Here is a 14,116-nt window from a genome sequence, read left to right as displayed (position 1 = left end):
CACTGCAGATAACCTTCCTTTTTTACGTTACCATATATACTTAAAAAATAAAAAAATAAAAAGCCACCAAGTCTGTAATTTAAGGGTATAGGGGAATCCCCATATTGACCAATATCTGAACAGGGAGGCTTATGTACGAGTCCATACTGTATCCAAGGACTGCTACCAATGGCAGCGAGAATCTCATCTTATCTGGAACATCCCACCCTCAGACAGGTGAAGAGAAGAGCTGAACTGAATTCCCTTTTACAGATATCTCACATAGAGCTAGCTCGCTGTCTCAGGTTCTCGCATTGCCCTTTCCAGTATAGAATTTATTTCTCCGCCAGAGCCTCAATTTCCAGCTCTTCTCATTTGTTTTTGAAACACTAAGACATTTTGATTCATGTTATGGCTAGTAAAATATCTTATTTGAACAAGTAGTCTAACTTTGGAAGTGCTAGTGAGAAGAGCTATAGCCCCTTACATCTGAAAGAAATGTTCTTGTTACTCTTACCTGCCTCATCAATGGTAGTGCACTTTTGATACATAGATGTGCGCAGAGTTGGTGTCCTAACATTTAACAGTCTAATTTTATCTACTCTAGAATCGAACACTCTCAAAACTGGGTCTTTGTCATCTTCGTCATGGCACATAATCTTATTGTCAATAAAAGACGCAAACATCTGTGTCTCCAGAAATCTTGAGAGAAAAGGCAAGTAAGGTTCAGGCTGGTCTGACAAGAAAGATGCCTAGTGAACAAACAGAGACAAGAGACTATATAAAGTCTATACAATGCCTTGTTATAGTTCTGTATATCGTTAAAGTGAAAGTATTTCTAACCAAGCACATATTGAAGAGTTTTAGAGACATCCAAAGCCTTCTGTTTTAGGGGTTTGGGGGTTTTTTTGAAGACAACGTTCCATTTTACTATGCATGCTGACTCCATCTTGAAAAATATACTAAGCAAACTTTTTTAGTTTGCCTGGAAGCCATCTATTTTTAGCACTTCATTTATAAACAAAAAAATATAAAGGACTTTAGAAAAACCCAACATTTTGAGATTTTAGCTCAGCTAAGCTCCCCCAGTGGCAAAACCAATACTGGATATACACATTATGTACTTATGGTCTGATCCAAAGCCCACTGAAGTCAATAGGAGTCTTTTCACTGACTTCACTGGATGTTGGATCCATAGACACCAACTTCTCCTGGAGCCGGTGGGTGCTCGACCCCTCCAGCCCCGCCTCTGTCCCACCCCCATTCCAACCCCTTCCCCAAAGTCCCCACCCAACTCTGTCCCCTCCCTGTCCCTATTGGACTACTTCCCCAAATCCCCACCTCTTCTCCACCTCCTCCACAGAGTACACCACGTTCCCGCTCCTCCCCCCTCCCTCCCACAGCTTGTTACCCTGTGAAACAGCTGTTTCGCAGCGGCAAGCACTGGGAGGAGAAGCGGGGTCGCAGCGTGTTCAGGGGAGGAGGTGGAGGCGAGCTGGCGGGGCGGAGCGGGGAGCTTGGCTGCCAGTGGATGCAGAGCACCCACCAATTTTTCCCTGCTGGTGCTCCAGCCCCAGAGCACCCACGGTGTCAGCACCTATGGTTGGATCAGTCCCAGAAGCTATGTCTTCACAGCCTATGGCAGCGAGCCTCCGAGCCCAGGTTGACAGACACAGGCTCATGCTACTGCTCTAAAAACAGCTGTGCAGACATTGCAGCATGGAGGGGTCTCGGGATCTGAGCCTTAAGGGATGCCTGGGGGGGAGCCTATTGTCATCTACATAATTTTGTTCTCTACCACAAACACTAGAATATCTTCAAACATAAATGTCATCCTTTGTATAATATGCATCTTTTACACAACGGATTGGAAGGTTTCAGTGAAGAAATTCAAATGTTCACAACATTCCTTCCTCACCCCACCCCACTCACATTCTCTGACCGCTTCTAATAACTTGTACTTTCAGGTTTGATTAGTAATTATTTAAACAAACATGATTCAGTTTTGCACTTCTTTTCAAACTTACTTTATCAAAATTCTGCATCTGCTCCCTGTTGGTAAACCAAGACTCCTTGTCCTGACTCGGCTGAATGACAAATACTTCATAGTCTGCGAACATCTGCGTAAAACGGTTGGCAAAAACTTCACGGATTTGAATGTTCAGCTGGTAAACCCGGAACTCTTCTTCGTCGCATTGAACTTTGAGATCCTTGTTGCTACTGGTCTCCTCTCGCACTTCCAGCTGAGAGAGTAAGGGAACATACAAGAACCAAATGTGTCCCTTCCTTCATGGGAGGTTGGTACATAAGGAATGCAAGCCCACATTCAGGCCCCATTTGTTATCCAATTGTCATTCCTCCAATCAACATTCTAACCTATAACCCAGAAGATTCCAAACAACGCTATCAAGGAGAGCATCATTTAATAACTCAGCTGAAAAGACTGTTAGTATAAGAGATTATAGCTCCAATAATAAACTGGATATTCATTTCCAATGTTCAGGACACTAAAAATAGGCATTTTTAAAAAGATAGAAAATATATAGAATACACGTAGACACCTTTTACTTTCTTTGGTCCTTAAAAACAAACCAACAAACAAACAAAAAAAACCACTTTTATAAGGTCACAAGAGACTTTACTATTCAGGCATAGTAGGTGAATATGCATTTCTCTCAGGTGTATCATAAATCCATATTTATTACTGTTCCAAGTCATTATATATTGACCTTCATATTAATATCGATGTGCATTATCAAAAAAATTTGCTATGCAAGTAGTCATTTTTGCAAGATCAGAAGTCCTCAGCGGCACGCTTTATTTAAAAATCGCACAATTCTCTAAACAGCCAACACAATGCTTTAAAATGTATTTTTAAAAAAGACATGGGAGGAGGTTTTCAAAGCTACACAGAGAATCCGGATGTTCGGGTGCCCAGTTCATTAGGTATCTATGAAAATCTCAGCCATAATTAACTATGTAAAATATCTGAAATGGTGCATATTCATATCTCCTGCTGCAATTATGGGATATGCCACTCAAAAAAGTAATTGGATGGAATATCTTGAGCTTTCCACATGAGACTTGCACCCACACACAACAGCTATCCAATGCATTTTAAGCCACATTGGTTATACTAGCTGGCTGCAGTGCCTGGTACAAAGCCCTTAGTCAAGGACCAGCTGTACCCATGGATTCTACAATGACCTCTCTCCAGTGCAAACAGCTGCAATATTCAACAGTTCTTTCCAACTCTATCCTAGACAGGCAGCGTTTCAAATTTTGAAATCACTTCTAGTGTCAGAGCCGGGCACTATAGGAGAGCTACTTAAGGAGCAGTTTTCATTTCTCAAACAGTTTAAAAAAAAAAAACTAACAAAAGTTATGCCCTGTCCACAGACACTTTTACAGAAAGTTAATAAAAGGGGGTCTGGAAACTCTTTTCTAATCTAAAACGGAGGAGAGTGCAGAGAGGTCAGAGTGCATAGAGAGTCACAGGAGAGAGACACCTGTATTTCTTCCCACTATCTTCCAATGCAATAAGCAAAGCAAAAGCTTCTTCCCAATTTCCTCCTGAAGAGAACGAAAACAATGCAAAACAAAAGTCTAAAAGAAACAGTTGATTTGAGAGAATCTAATATCCAGTAACTGAATGCTCACTCTTACTATCCTCATGCAGTTTTCTTTCCCCAATGCAGCTCTACTCCCCAGAGCAATTCTACAGCAGTAAGTCATTTCCTTCATTTAATTTCCCCTCTTGTAGCACTAACCTCAGCAACACAAGCAAGAATCAGACTTACAAAAGGGGAGGTCTATGGGAAGCAATTTAAATATGCAAGACAAACATACATCCAAGACAAACAAGCAAACCTTTTTGAGAGAATTTTCCCTCCATATCAGAAATGTAAAACACAAACCTTGGAGACCTTTCAAAAACACCACTTATGCAGGTAGGGCCCAATTTTCAGAGGTGCTGAGAACCCACAGTTGAGAACAATGAGAGCCATATGTGCTCAGTATCTCTGAAAACCAGGCCCTAAACACTTTACAAATGAAGAGTTAAAATCCATGTGCATTTTATATAACAACCTGGTATATGGACTGTGCCAGCTGTTTTCCAGACCTAAAGTCCAGAGTTTGGTCAAGAGACCAGAGGCCTAGCAAACAGTGATCAGCTAAGAGAAAGCTGGGGTAAACAAAATCTTGTTTTGCTAAAGTATAACTAGTCAGCAAATTGCTAGGTGTTGGGGCTAAGAACTAAATAATTGTGTCTTATTCAGAGTTGTAGATTGAACAAAGGATCCTTGTTCCTATTGTGTTAGTTTCTTCTGTAGGGAGATGTTCTTCCCACAGATCCAACCTTGAGTTTATGAAAAGTTGGCAGATGTCAGTATAAGATATGGCATCCTCCCACCTGCCCTAGCAAGGGACCAGTGCCTGCCTTAAAACACAAAGGAAACAATCTTTCACTGTTCCTTTGTTTTAACCCCTAGGAATAAGGGCCGGCTCCAAGTTTTTTGCCGCCCCAAGCAAAACATTTTCCCGCCGCAACTCCGCCCCTTCCCTGCCCCATTCCAACCCCTTCCCCAAATCCCTGGCCCCGCCTCCTCCCCAAGCGTGCCACATTTCCCCTCCTACCCCAGGCTTGCTGCGCGAATCAGCTGTTTTGCAGCAAGCCTGGGAGGGAGGGGGGGGGAGAAGCAGAGCAGCGGCGCGCTTGGGGGAGCAGGCGGCAGTGGACCGGAGCTGAGAGCGGTTCCTCTGCCCCCCTCTCCCCCCAGGGTTACTTCCTGCGGCCCTCCCCACACCGCCGCAGCTCACCTCCTCTCAGGGCTGGCTCCCGGCTTTTTGTGCCCCAAAGCAAAAAAAGGACCCGGAGTGCCGTCCCTTGGAAAGTGCCTAGAGCTGGCCCTGCTAGGAATGTATCTGCTGGACAATCAGAGGAGCTACCCATTCCTATAGACCCTATATCAGAATTCAACATATATATTTTATATTAATAACATTTTTATCAAAATATTAATTAAATGTTAATTTGCTAACTTGAGACTGTGGGTGGAGACATTACGTAACCTGTTAACCGCTGGCTACTGTGCCATCTTGTCTTGCTGCAAAACCTAACCCGGGGTGTGGAACTGCCTACCCCATCACTTTCCCCCACCCATGGAAAATCCATATATTCTATTATAATCAATTGATTGACAGTGTCTCTGAGCCTAATAAGCAAGGTGACACTCCGCCAGCGCTGTATGTAATAAACTCCTATGCTTGACCTCTACAAGGTATGGATTTATGTCCTTCAACAAACATTAATGAATAAAGCCTCACAGCATCGCTGAGGCAGGCACATTATTATCCACATTCTACAGGTGGAGAAACAGACAGAAAGATGCCAAAATACCAATTTCTGTGAAAGCTAAGATTAATCTCTACAAATAACTGTATGCCAGTTCTGGCCATGTCTACATAAGAAAAATAAAAGTATGTTTTTAAAACACTGATGATCTAGCATGAGTTAAGACCCTAGTGTAGGCAAGGCAAGTATTTTTAACATGTCAACAGGGAAAAAATAAACTCTAGGTGGAGCCAAGAAATTAACCTCAACCAAACCACAACAACTTGACTTGGTCTATACTATGATGTTAATATGGGTTAGCTAACATGTATTAAAAATACACTTTTTTCTAGAGAAGGTAAGGCCCAAGCATTCAGACCATCACTGTATATCTTTCACCCACTCAGTAGCTACTGCAATTCTGTAATACAACTCCAAAAAGAGATTACATGCAATTCCATAACTTACCTTTTCTAGGCTCACACCTGTTCTTTTAACAAGTGCTTGAAGCCTTGCTATGGTCTCATTTTCCTTTAGCAGTTCATATGAATTTAAAGGTGATCCTGCTATGTTCCCATTTCTTTTATCAGAAACTATGTCACATGCTCGGAGGTTTTTCATCTTTGAGGCGCTTTCACTACAGTGCAGGTTTCCCTCAGGTGGAATTCCAAATGCCATTAGGATCTCAGAGATTTCCTGAATGAATTCGAGTTTATTCGGGAATTGGGGCAAATCCTCTGGAAGCTCAATGAAATGGTTGTCTACATCCACAAAGCACAGGTTAGCCTGCAAAATTAAGTCAGGATAGTATTACATTAAGCTTCAAACATGGAATTTAAATGTTTTATAAAGATACATTTTACATATTGTACATGGACTCTTAAATGTACTTCTACTCCACATACACTCCTTGGGTTAACACAGCCTGAATCTGTTGGCCTTAAGAGCACACTGCAAAGCAAGGTTTCCCAAGCTTTTGAGGGAGATGGCCATGGTACATGTCCTGAGAAGTCCTGGCCACACGCCAGTGAGGACACTAACTCATGTGTGGCTTTGCAGCATGGCTTCTCACACACTGATGCCAATCACCTGAATTAATGCTGTCCCTTCCATACTATGATAGTCCCAGTTCCTCTTGACATCCAAGGGGCACAGTTAAGTTTGTGTGGTTATGTTATGAAGAAAATGTTACCTTCTTTTTTGATTTCCTGGATTTTTTTTTTAAAACATTTGTAGGGTTTTTTATATTGTAACACTAACCTTCTTCTAAGAGGTAAGATCTTTGGGGATAGAAATGTATTATCCTACGTTTTAACAGAGTTTAGCATAATGGAGTCCATTGTCAGTTGGTTCCTAGGTCCTACCTAACATATAATAAAACAAAGAATGGGTATGTGGAGAACCCCTAACTCCACATTTCCTGGTTTTCTAACACTTGAATTGTTAAGGGTTGCACATCTTCAGTGGGAGGTGCACAGGGTAATGGTCAGTACTCCTCACTTTGATTCCACAATAAAGATTTTTGTGTTTTAATGGACTCAAAATAGTTATTCTGCAGTAAATAAATGGAGTACCTGAAGTTTAGTGTGGGTTCATCTTCCAGCCCTTAAAAGCAGATTTTTAATGGCACGTGTGTTGGTTTGGACTTACGTTCAGTACCAATGTAGTTTTAACACAATAAACGTTAGGTGTGCACACTACAGTGCCTCCAGTGCTAGCCTTAAGACATACGCGAACTGTAGCTGTTTACACAGGAAGGGGTAGACAGCAGAGCAGCTTCCATGTGCTTCTTTGAAACCATGTAGCATGGTACATGATTTAGGAAGCTCATGTGTTTTAAGTAGAAGAACCTGAATTTAGGAATTTCCCAGGGATCCTCATATATGCATCAGAGGCTTTAATAACGAAAGGCCCAATCCTGCAAATACCTACCAAGCAGAGTACAAGTATTTGCAACATAGGGTACTGAATAATTAAACCTCAGAACCAGTCCACTGTACCTGTAATTGCTCAGGGCAAACAATGTTTAATTTCTGACAAGTTGTTTAAGAAGTGAGAAGCCACTTACACATTAAGAAACTTTTCCAAAAAATAATAATATGGTTGTTTTTTTTAGCCCTCATTTCACAAAAGCCTCGTCCAATTTTCCTTAAGCTTCTCAGCAATATTTCACCCTAGTTAAAGATTCTCCATTTGACATTTACATTGGATTGGTTTAGTATGGGAAAGATTTATTTGGGGTATTTGGAGGAGAATTGAACAAATATTTGATTTATAATGGACAGCTAGCTTCATCCTAATGACAGAGAGACCAGAGCGCCTGCATAATCCACACAATAAAACCTCTTGCCAATAAAGGAAAAGCCAAACCAGATGTGAAGTTTTCTTCATAGGGGAAGCCCAGTGTTTGGCTCATCTTGCAAACATTTTCTTCTTCTAGTCAAATTGCTGCGAAGAAATGAGTCTCTCTCCAGAGTACTATACACACAGCCTACACTGCAAGCCACAGAGATGGCTGGTTATCACACAACCAGTTGTTACTATGCCATTTAATATTTATCCCACTAGTACTTCTGCTTGTTCATGCTTAAACATGTGTTGTATAATATTTGCATTACTATATTCAAAGGGAAAAAATATTTCTCATAATTTTTGTTCTGTTTCTCTACAGCTTCTAGCACAATGGGGTCCTGGTTAATGAACAATGATCCTAGATGCTACAGTAATGCAAGTAATAAGTAATAGTGATTCAGGTCCTCATTCAGGATAGCACTTACGTGTCATTGAAATCAAGGAGACTTGAACACAGGCTTCAAGTTAAACAATTGGTTAAGAGCCCTTCTTATACAGGGATGCCTTCGGGAATCAGAGCCATATTCTCCAAAGTAAACAGGAAAGACAGTTTTCCCTATTTTAAAAGCCTTTTAAAGATTCTAGACTTAAATTTCACTGCAGAAAGAAAATAGCTAGAAATTTAAAAAACTGCCATATGCCAGAATCAAGGTAGGTGTAACAGCCTCAAGCCATCTTCAGGTCATGTTGCAATAGGGTGGGTAAAAATCAAAGTCAAAAATTTGAATTTTTATTTAAATCTGATTTTTATGGTTATTTAAACAATACTTTAGATTCTTTTTAAAAATGAGCTAAGGCCTAGACTTAGAATCGCTTAACCATTTAAATAAAAAATAGATATGCGGAATTCATGAGCTTCTTTTAAACCTTTTCAGTTAAAGGCTGTTTTTCCATATAAAGAAACAATCAGGGGGAAACATTTAATCTTTGAGGTCAAGCTTTATACTTTACATTAAAAATGTACAATTAGAGTCTGAAAATATTAAACTATAAAATGGCTTCAGTAAATGTATATAGATATAATGTAGTCGCAAAAAGATGTACCAAATCTAGTGTAAATCAGGGCCGCCCAAAGGATTCAGGGGGCCTGAGGCAAAGCAATTTCGGGAACCCCTCCATAAAAAAAAAAGTTGCAATACTGCAGAATACTATATTCTCGTGGGGGCCCCCTGTGGGCCCCAGGGCAAATTGCCCCACTTCTCTTCTCCCCACCCCCCGGGAGGCCCTGAAATTTAGTTATAATCATTAAAACATGCTGATTTACATCAACCAATGGGAATGCACCTTTAAAAAGTAATAGAAGTACAAATGGAAACGTTGATTAAAAATCAATGATTAAAATCAAGGCTTTTCACTTCCTGACGTCAATTGCCTTTATTTAAATCAATCCACCCTGTGTTGCAAGACTCCTGCATTTGCAGGATATTTGGGAAAGTGTTGATTTTTCAATTTATTTTTTAAGGGTGTGGGAGAGAAGAGGCATTGAGTCCATTAATTTACATTGTGTCCATTTGTAGTTACTTAATTTTTTCCTTTTTTTAATTATACATGCATTCAGAGTTGAATCAATGTGTTCTATAGAATGAAAAATTAAAGCGTACAGAGGTTTTCACCATTCACTCAAAGAGCTCTGATGACCTACTCATGGAAGCATAGTCTGATTGGCTTGTGAACAATGCCAGCCTCCAAGAGATAGCCCATGCAGTAATTTCTGGTTTGCTATGCGCACACGCACACACACACACACACACACACACACTTCTAAAAGTCAAAACTAACTTTAAAAGTTCAGTTTAAATAATGGAAAGATATTAACCATCTTAGAAAAATTGCTAACAGGGCATCACAAAGTTAGTCTCTGGTTTCAGAGACTAAGCACACAAACATTTACTTTGCCATACAGGCCTATGCTATTGGTTTATTTTGTCAAGTATCTTGCCTCTAGCTTCAGCTACTATCTCATGCTTCAAAAGACAGTTAAAAAGAAACAAACCACACTTATTGTATGTCTACAATACAATAAAAAAGACCCCTGGCATGGGCATGGCTGGCTCCAAAGGCTACAACATGGCAGCGTAATTTGGGCTCAGGTCCCAGAGCCCAGACTCTAGTCTCACAAGGAGGAGCATCTCAGAGCCCAGGCTCATGCCTGAACCCAAAAGTCTACACTGCAATTTTAGCCCTGAAGCCCAAGCCCTATGAGCATGAGTCAGCTGACCCAGGCTCTGAGACTCAGTGCCATGGTTTTTTTCATTATACCCAACATTGCACCCAACTGTGCAATAAAAAGGTTCTTCCCAGCCTCCTGCAGTAATCAATCATACTACGCTCCGAAGCACTAAAATGTTGTATGGTTTGAATGTTATAGTTTAATGTCCTGCCTACAGTGTAATCAAACTTTTATGGACCAAAATAAATAGAGCTTCAAGTCTATCAATCTAATGAGTGTGATGGGTAAATCAATTTTCATAGATTCATATGATGACATCCTAGCCTCATGAAGTAAATGGCAAAACTCATTTTAAAAGCAGGAGGGACCACTGTCCTTCTATAGAAGGGGTAGACAACCTATGGCACGGGTGCCGAAGGCGGCACGCGAGCTGATTTTCAGTGGCACTCACACTGCCCGGGTCCTGGACACCTGTCCGGGGGGTTCTGCATTTTAATTTAAATTTTAAATGAAGCTTCTTAAACATTTTAAAAGCCTTATTTGCTTTACATACAACAATAGTTTAGTTCTATATTATAGACTTATAGAAAGAGACCTTCTAAAAACGTTAAAATGTATTACTGGCACATGAAACCTTAAATTAGAGTGAATAAATGAAGATTCGGCACCCCACTTCTGAAAGGTTGCCAACACATGTTCTATAGAATACAAGCCAAAATTCTCACTCAGTAATTCCTGCATCAAGCTTGTATCTTTCCTTTCAGTTCCATTTAAAAACAGAGGAGGAAAATGCATCGATGTTTCCCAAAAGGACACTTAAAAGGCAGAGAAAATAGCTCATTCACTTAACAATGAGCAAGTTCCCACCCTGTCATTATGCTGAAAGTAGAAAAAAAATACTTCTATTTTGAACTTTTCATACAATGTGTATATGTTACTCAGACTCCTCTCCTGCATCTGCATAAAACAGAGTCAAAGCCTGTGTACAGCAGGGGATCTGTCTAGCACAGGTTCTCAACCGGGAAGGGGTGGGGGGGTCACAAGCAGGCTTCAGAGATTGCTTTGCCCCCTCCCATTGTGGTTAGATGGGAAGAAGGTCCACACACAAAAAAAATGCTTCTGTGGTAACATGAGGTTACAGTATGAAGAAGGTTCAGAAGCAGTAGTCAAGCATTTTTAAAGCACCTCTCACCTTGGTATCCAAGGTCTCAATCCTGCAAAAACTCATGTTCTTAGCCTTATGCACTCAAGTCAATGGAACTAAGCACATGCATAGCAGATGCAAGATCAGACCACCTACACCCACGCATCTCTGCATAGACATGAGAGAGACTGAATATGCTTACAACACATGCGAAGGCTTTTTAAAGGCTAACTCCAATGGTATGACTGAGGGCAGAACTTGGCCCCATAAAGGCTGTCTTGCCTAGAGAACATTTTTATGGGTTCTATGTTTCAAGGAAAGTTTCTCTTCCATTCCTGCAAGTATCCATGATGATCATTTACACTGATTCACATTGCTGCTGCTCTTCATGCCAAATCAGAATTTGCAGGGGAGAATTACTGGCGGCAGCAGCTTGTAGAAATTAACTCTGCAAATGGCTATCTTAAAGCTGAGCGGTAGGAATGACATAAAATTGGTCATCACAACCTATTCAGGGTCCGAAATGAATATGCAGCATCCTCAAGAAATCAAATCATTCTACCAATTAATAGGAGAAACACACAAAGCAGCCATTATTATTCAAAGTAACTCTCTTGGTCAAGATGACCTAATATGTTGGAATTCAGAGAAACAAAAGGCTTTGTTTTGGAATAGTAAAACAAAACAAAAAAACAAAACAAGGCCCTTGTTAAGATCCAATCTGAGAAGTGAGATCTTTGCAGTGGTTGGGATTAGAATGCTGATGGAGATAAGCTTTGGCCAAGGCACAACTTCACCTTCAAATGTGAAAAATGTCATCTTTTCCGCATTCTGACTTCACTGGAAAAGAAAAAAAAATCTGCCCAAGATCACAGGACCATATCATTCCAAACAAGTGTTTTAGCTTGTGTTTGACTCTCCCAGCAATTACTGAACAACACTGCTTAATCTCATCCGAAATTTCAAAATTATTACTATTTGAATTTCCACTGTGCTTTCCACCCTGCATTTCTTCTCACATAAAGAGATGAAATATACAAATAAAGCCTGTACTATGAAATGCCCCAGATAAACTGTTGCAATATTCTCACAATTTAGCTGAGCAAGCAAATTACTTTGAAAGATAAATTAAAAGAAACACAGAAAACATTCAGATGCTATTGCTTGCTAGGTTTTTATGATTTGCATGACCGCCTGTGTAATCAGCACTGTGATCTACATTACTGATAAACAAACCACACGCTTAGCACCGTTAAAAATATTTACGGTAAACTGGATTGTCCTTCCCTCCACTTCAATTTTTACAGAAGCGTCTTCCTGTACAGCCCCTCCCCTTTCCTTCTCTGGTTTCCTTAGAGGCCTGTGATGCAGCCACTAGCCCCACGCCCCCACCATGGGCACAATCCTGCAAGATGCTGAGCACTCTGTCTCTAATGCAGCAAAATATTTAAGCACATATGCTCAACTTTATGCAAGTGAGTAGCATTATTGGCACATTGCAGGTCTAAACCCCATATACACAGCTTCAAAGCCTTAATTCCTTTTATTTGATTTTGCTGAATTCAGGCTCTTTCAAAGCCCTATGGAACCTGAATGAATTTCACCCTCGGCAGATGACTTTCCAATGTACCCAAGGCCTTGTCTACACACTAGTTGTGTACTACTGAAACTACAGCAGTTAGGACTGTGATTTTCTAACTGAAATAGTTACACCAGTACAAGCTCTAGAGTGGCACATTTATACTGGCATCTCCATATGAGACTAGCTATACTGGAACAAAGCTATAGCATTTTAAAGAGTGCTGTTTCCACACACTGGGGGCTATACTGCTTTAACTATACCAGTATAATCCTCAAGGTCTGTCTCCTGTAGACTTAACTCAAGCCAACTGCCAATTAACTGGAGTTAGCCAATATGTTTGTAAACACTAGTCTGGACACTCCACAAACATTTGTTCCACCCTGGACCCAGAAGTGTTGAAAACAATTGAAATCTAGAGTTTAAAACTCTAGTGTAGACATTCCTACTGTGTTTACAATAGCAAGATTCTATTCTTAAAATGTCCTCCATTTGAAAACCACTGACTAGCTAGTTCTTAAAACTCAGTTCTCTTCCATTTGTCTAAATTAGGTACTTCATATTTCTTATCTGAACTCTCTCTTTCTTTGGGTAAAAGAGTTAGAGATAAAAGGCTCAAGTCTTGTAATTCCACAAACTGTGTGTCAAAATCTGTTTTTCCTGACCAACTCAAAAAACAATACATTGATGAATGGGTAATACTCCTCTTGACTCACACATGGTGTATGACAACTTTTGATTTCTACTGTCAGAAGTCAAGAAAAGGCAGGATTTGGAAATAAGCTCCTATATGTAATTATTCTGATCTCTGTACAATATGAAAAGTGTTCCAAACTTTTCATATTGTACAGATGACAACAGATGACGCTGCACACTGTAAAGCTCTTTTGTTACTGATCTTAATAGTTTGCTTTTGACTCAATACAACTATTAGGCCCTACGAGGCTTTGTGTACTGCTGCGTGGTGCCATTTTTTAGTTGCTGTACATTTCCATTGTTGTATGAACGGAACAGCAGAAGTTTTTTTATTTTATTTGTTTTAAAACTGAGGATATTGGACAGTATATGTTTACAGTAATGCATAGTTTTGATATCAGCCTGCAGCTGCATTTCCAAATATATTAAAGCTGACTGCTAATATTACTGATAACAGATACTGATCTTTGTGATTGTACTAATAGAATCCATGGCAAAAAACTCTCACCTGCTATGCCAAACAGAAAATGACAACACATTTTAAAAATAGGCGAGAAACTCCAAAATAAATGATCACATTAAGCTGCATGAAGATTTCCTTAGTATGGATCTCTTTTTTTTCCTCTATTTCGCCTCTTGGGCAGGCACATGTATTCAGATAGAATAAGGTTGCACTGTAGATCTACCTTAGCAGATCTCCAAATTCACTCACATACATAGGTAGCTCTATCCCCAGTTTGGGGCACATCAAAAGTACACTGTAACCAAAGACCAAGGTTTGCTTGTATGTAGCATTCATCCATAACGAGTGGGAGAGGACACAGATGCACGTTATTGAGTTCTGCAGACCCACTTGAGTAT

The 14,116-nt window shown here is 40.2% G+C and overlaps 1 protein-coding gene across 6 annotated transcripts in view; it reads right to left on the bottom strand.

Annotated features, from left to right (window-relative positions):
* The window catches only part of DENND5A (DENN domain containing 5A), a 109,337-nt gene that overhangs the window by 39,343 nt on the left and 55,878 nt on the right, over positions 1-14,116 (bottom strand). For all 6 annotated transcript variants that reach the window (XM_039535825.1, XM_039535827.1, XM_039535828.1 and 3 more), the window contains exons 6-8: positions 5,783-6,100; positions 2,007-2,222; positions 497-731 (exon numbers count right to left, since the gene is read on the bottom strand). In XM_039535825.1, the coding sequence (XP_039391759.1) occupies positions 497-731; positions 2,007-2,222; positions 5,783-6,100 (769 nt within the window). The remainder of the gene's footprint in view (positions 1-496; positions 732-2,006; positions 2,223-5,782; positions 6,101-14,116) is intronic.

Source organism: Mauremys reevesii, linkage group 4 (genome assembly GCF_016161935.1).
Source record: "Mauremys reevesii isolate NIE-2019 linkage group 4, ASM1616193v1, whole genome shotgun sequence".
In the NCBI taxonomy this organism is placed as follows: Eukaryota; Metazoa; Chordata; order Testudines; family Geoemydidae; genus Mauremys; species Mauremys reevesii.
Note: the sequence above shows the minus strand (reverse complement) of the source record. Positions and strands in the feature narration are given on the sequence as shown.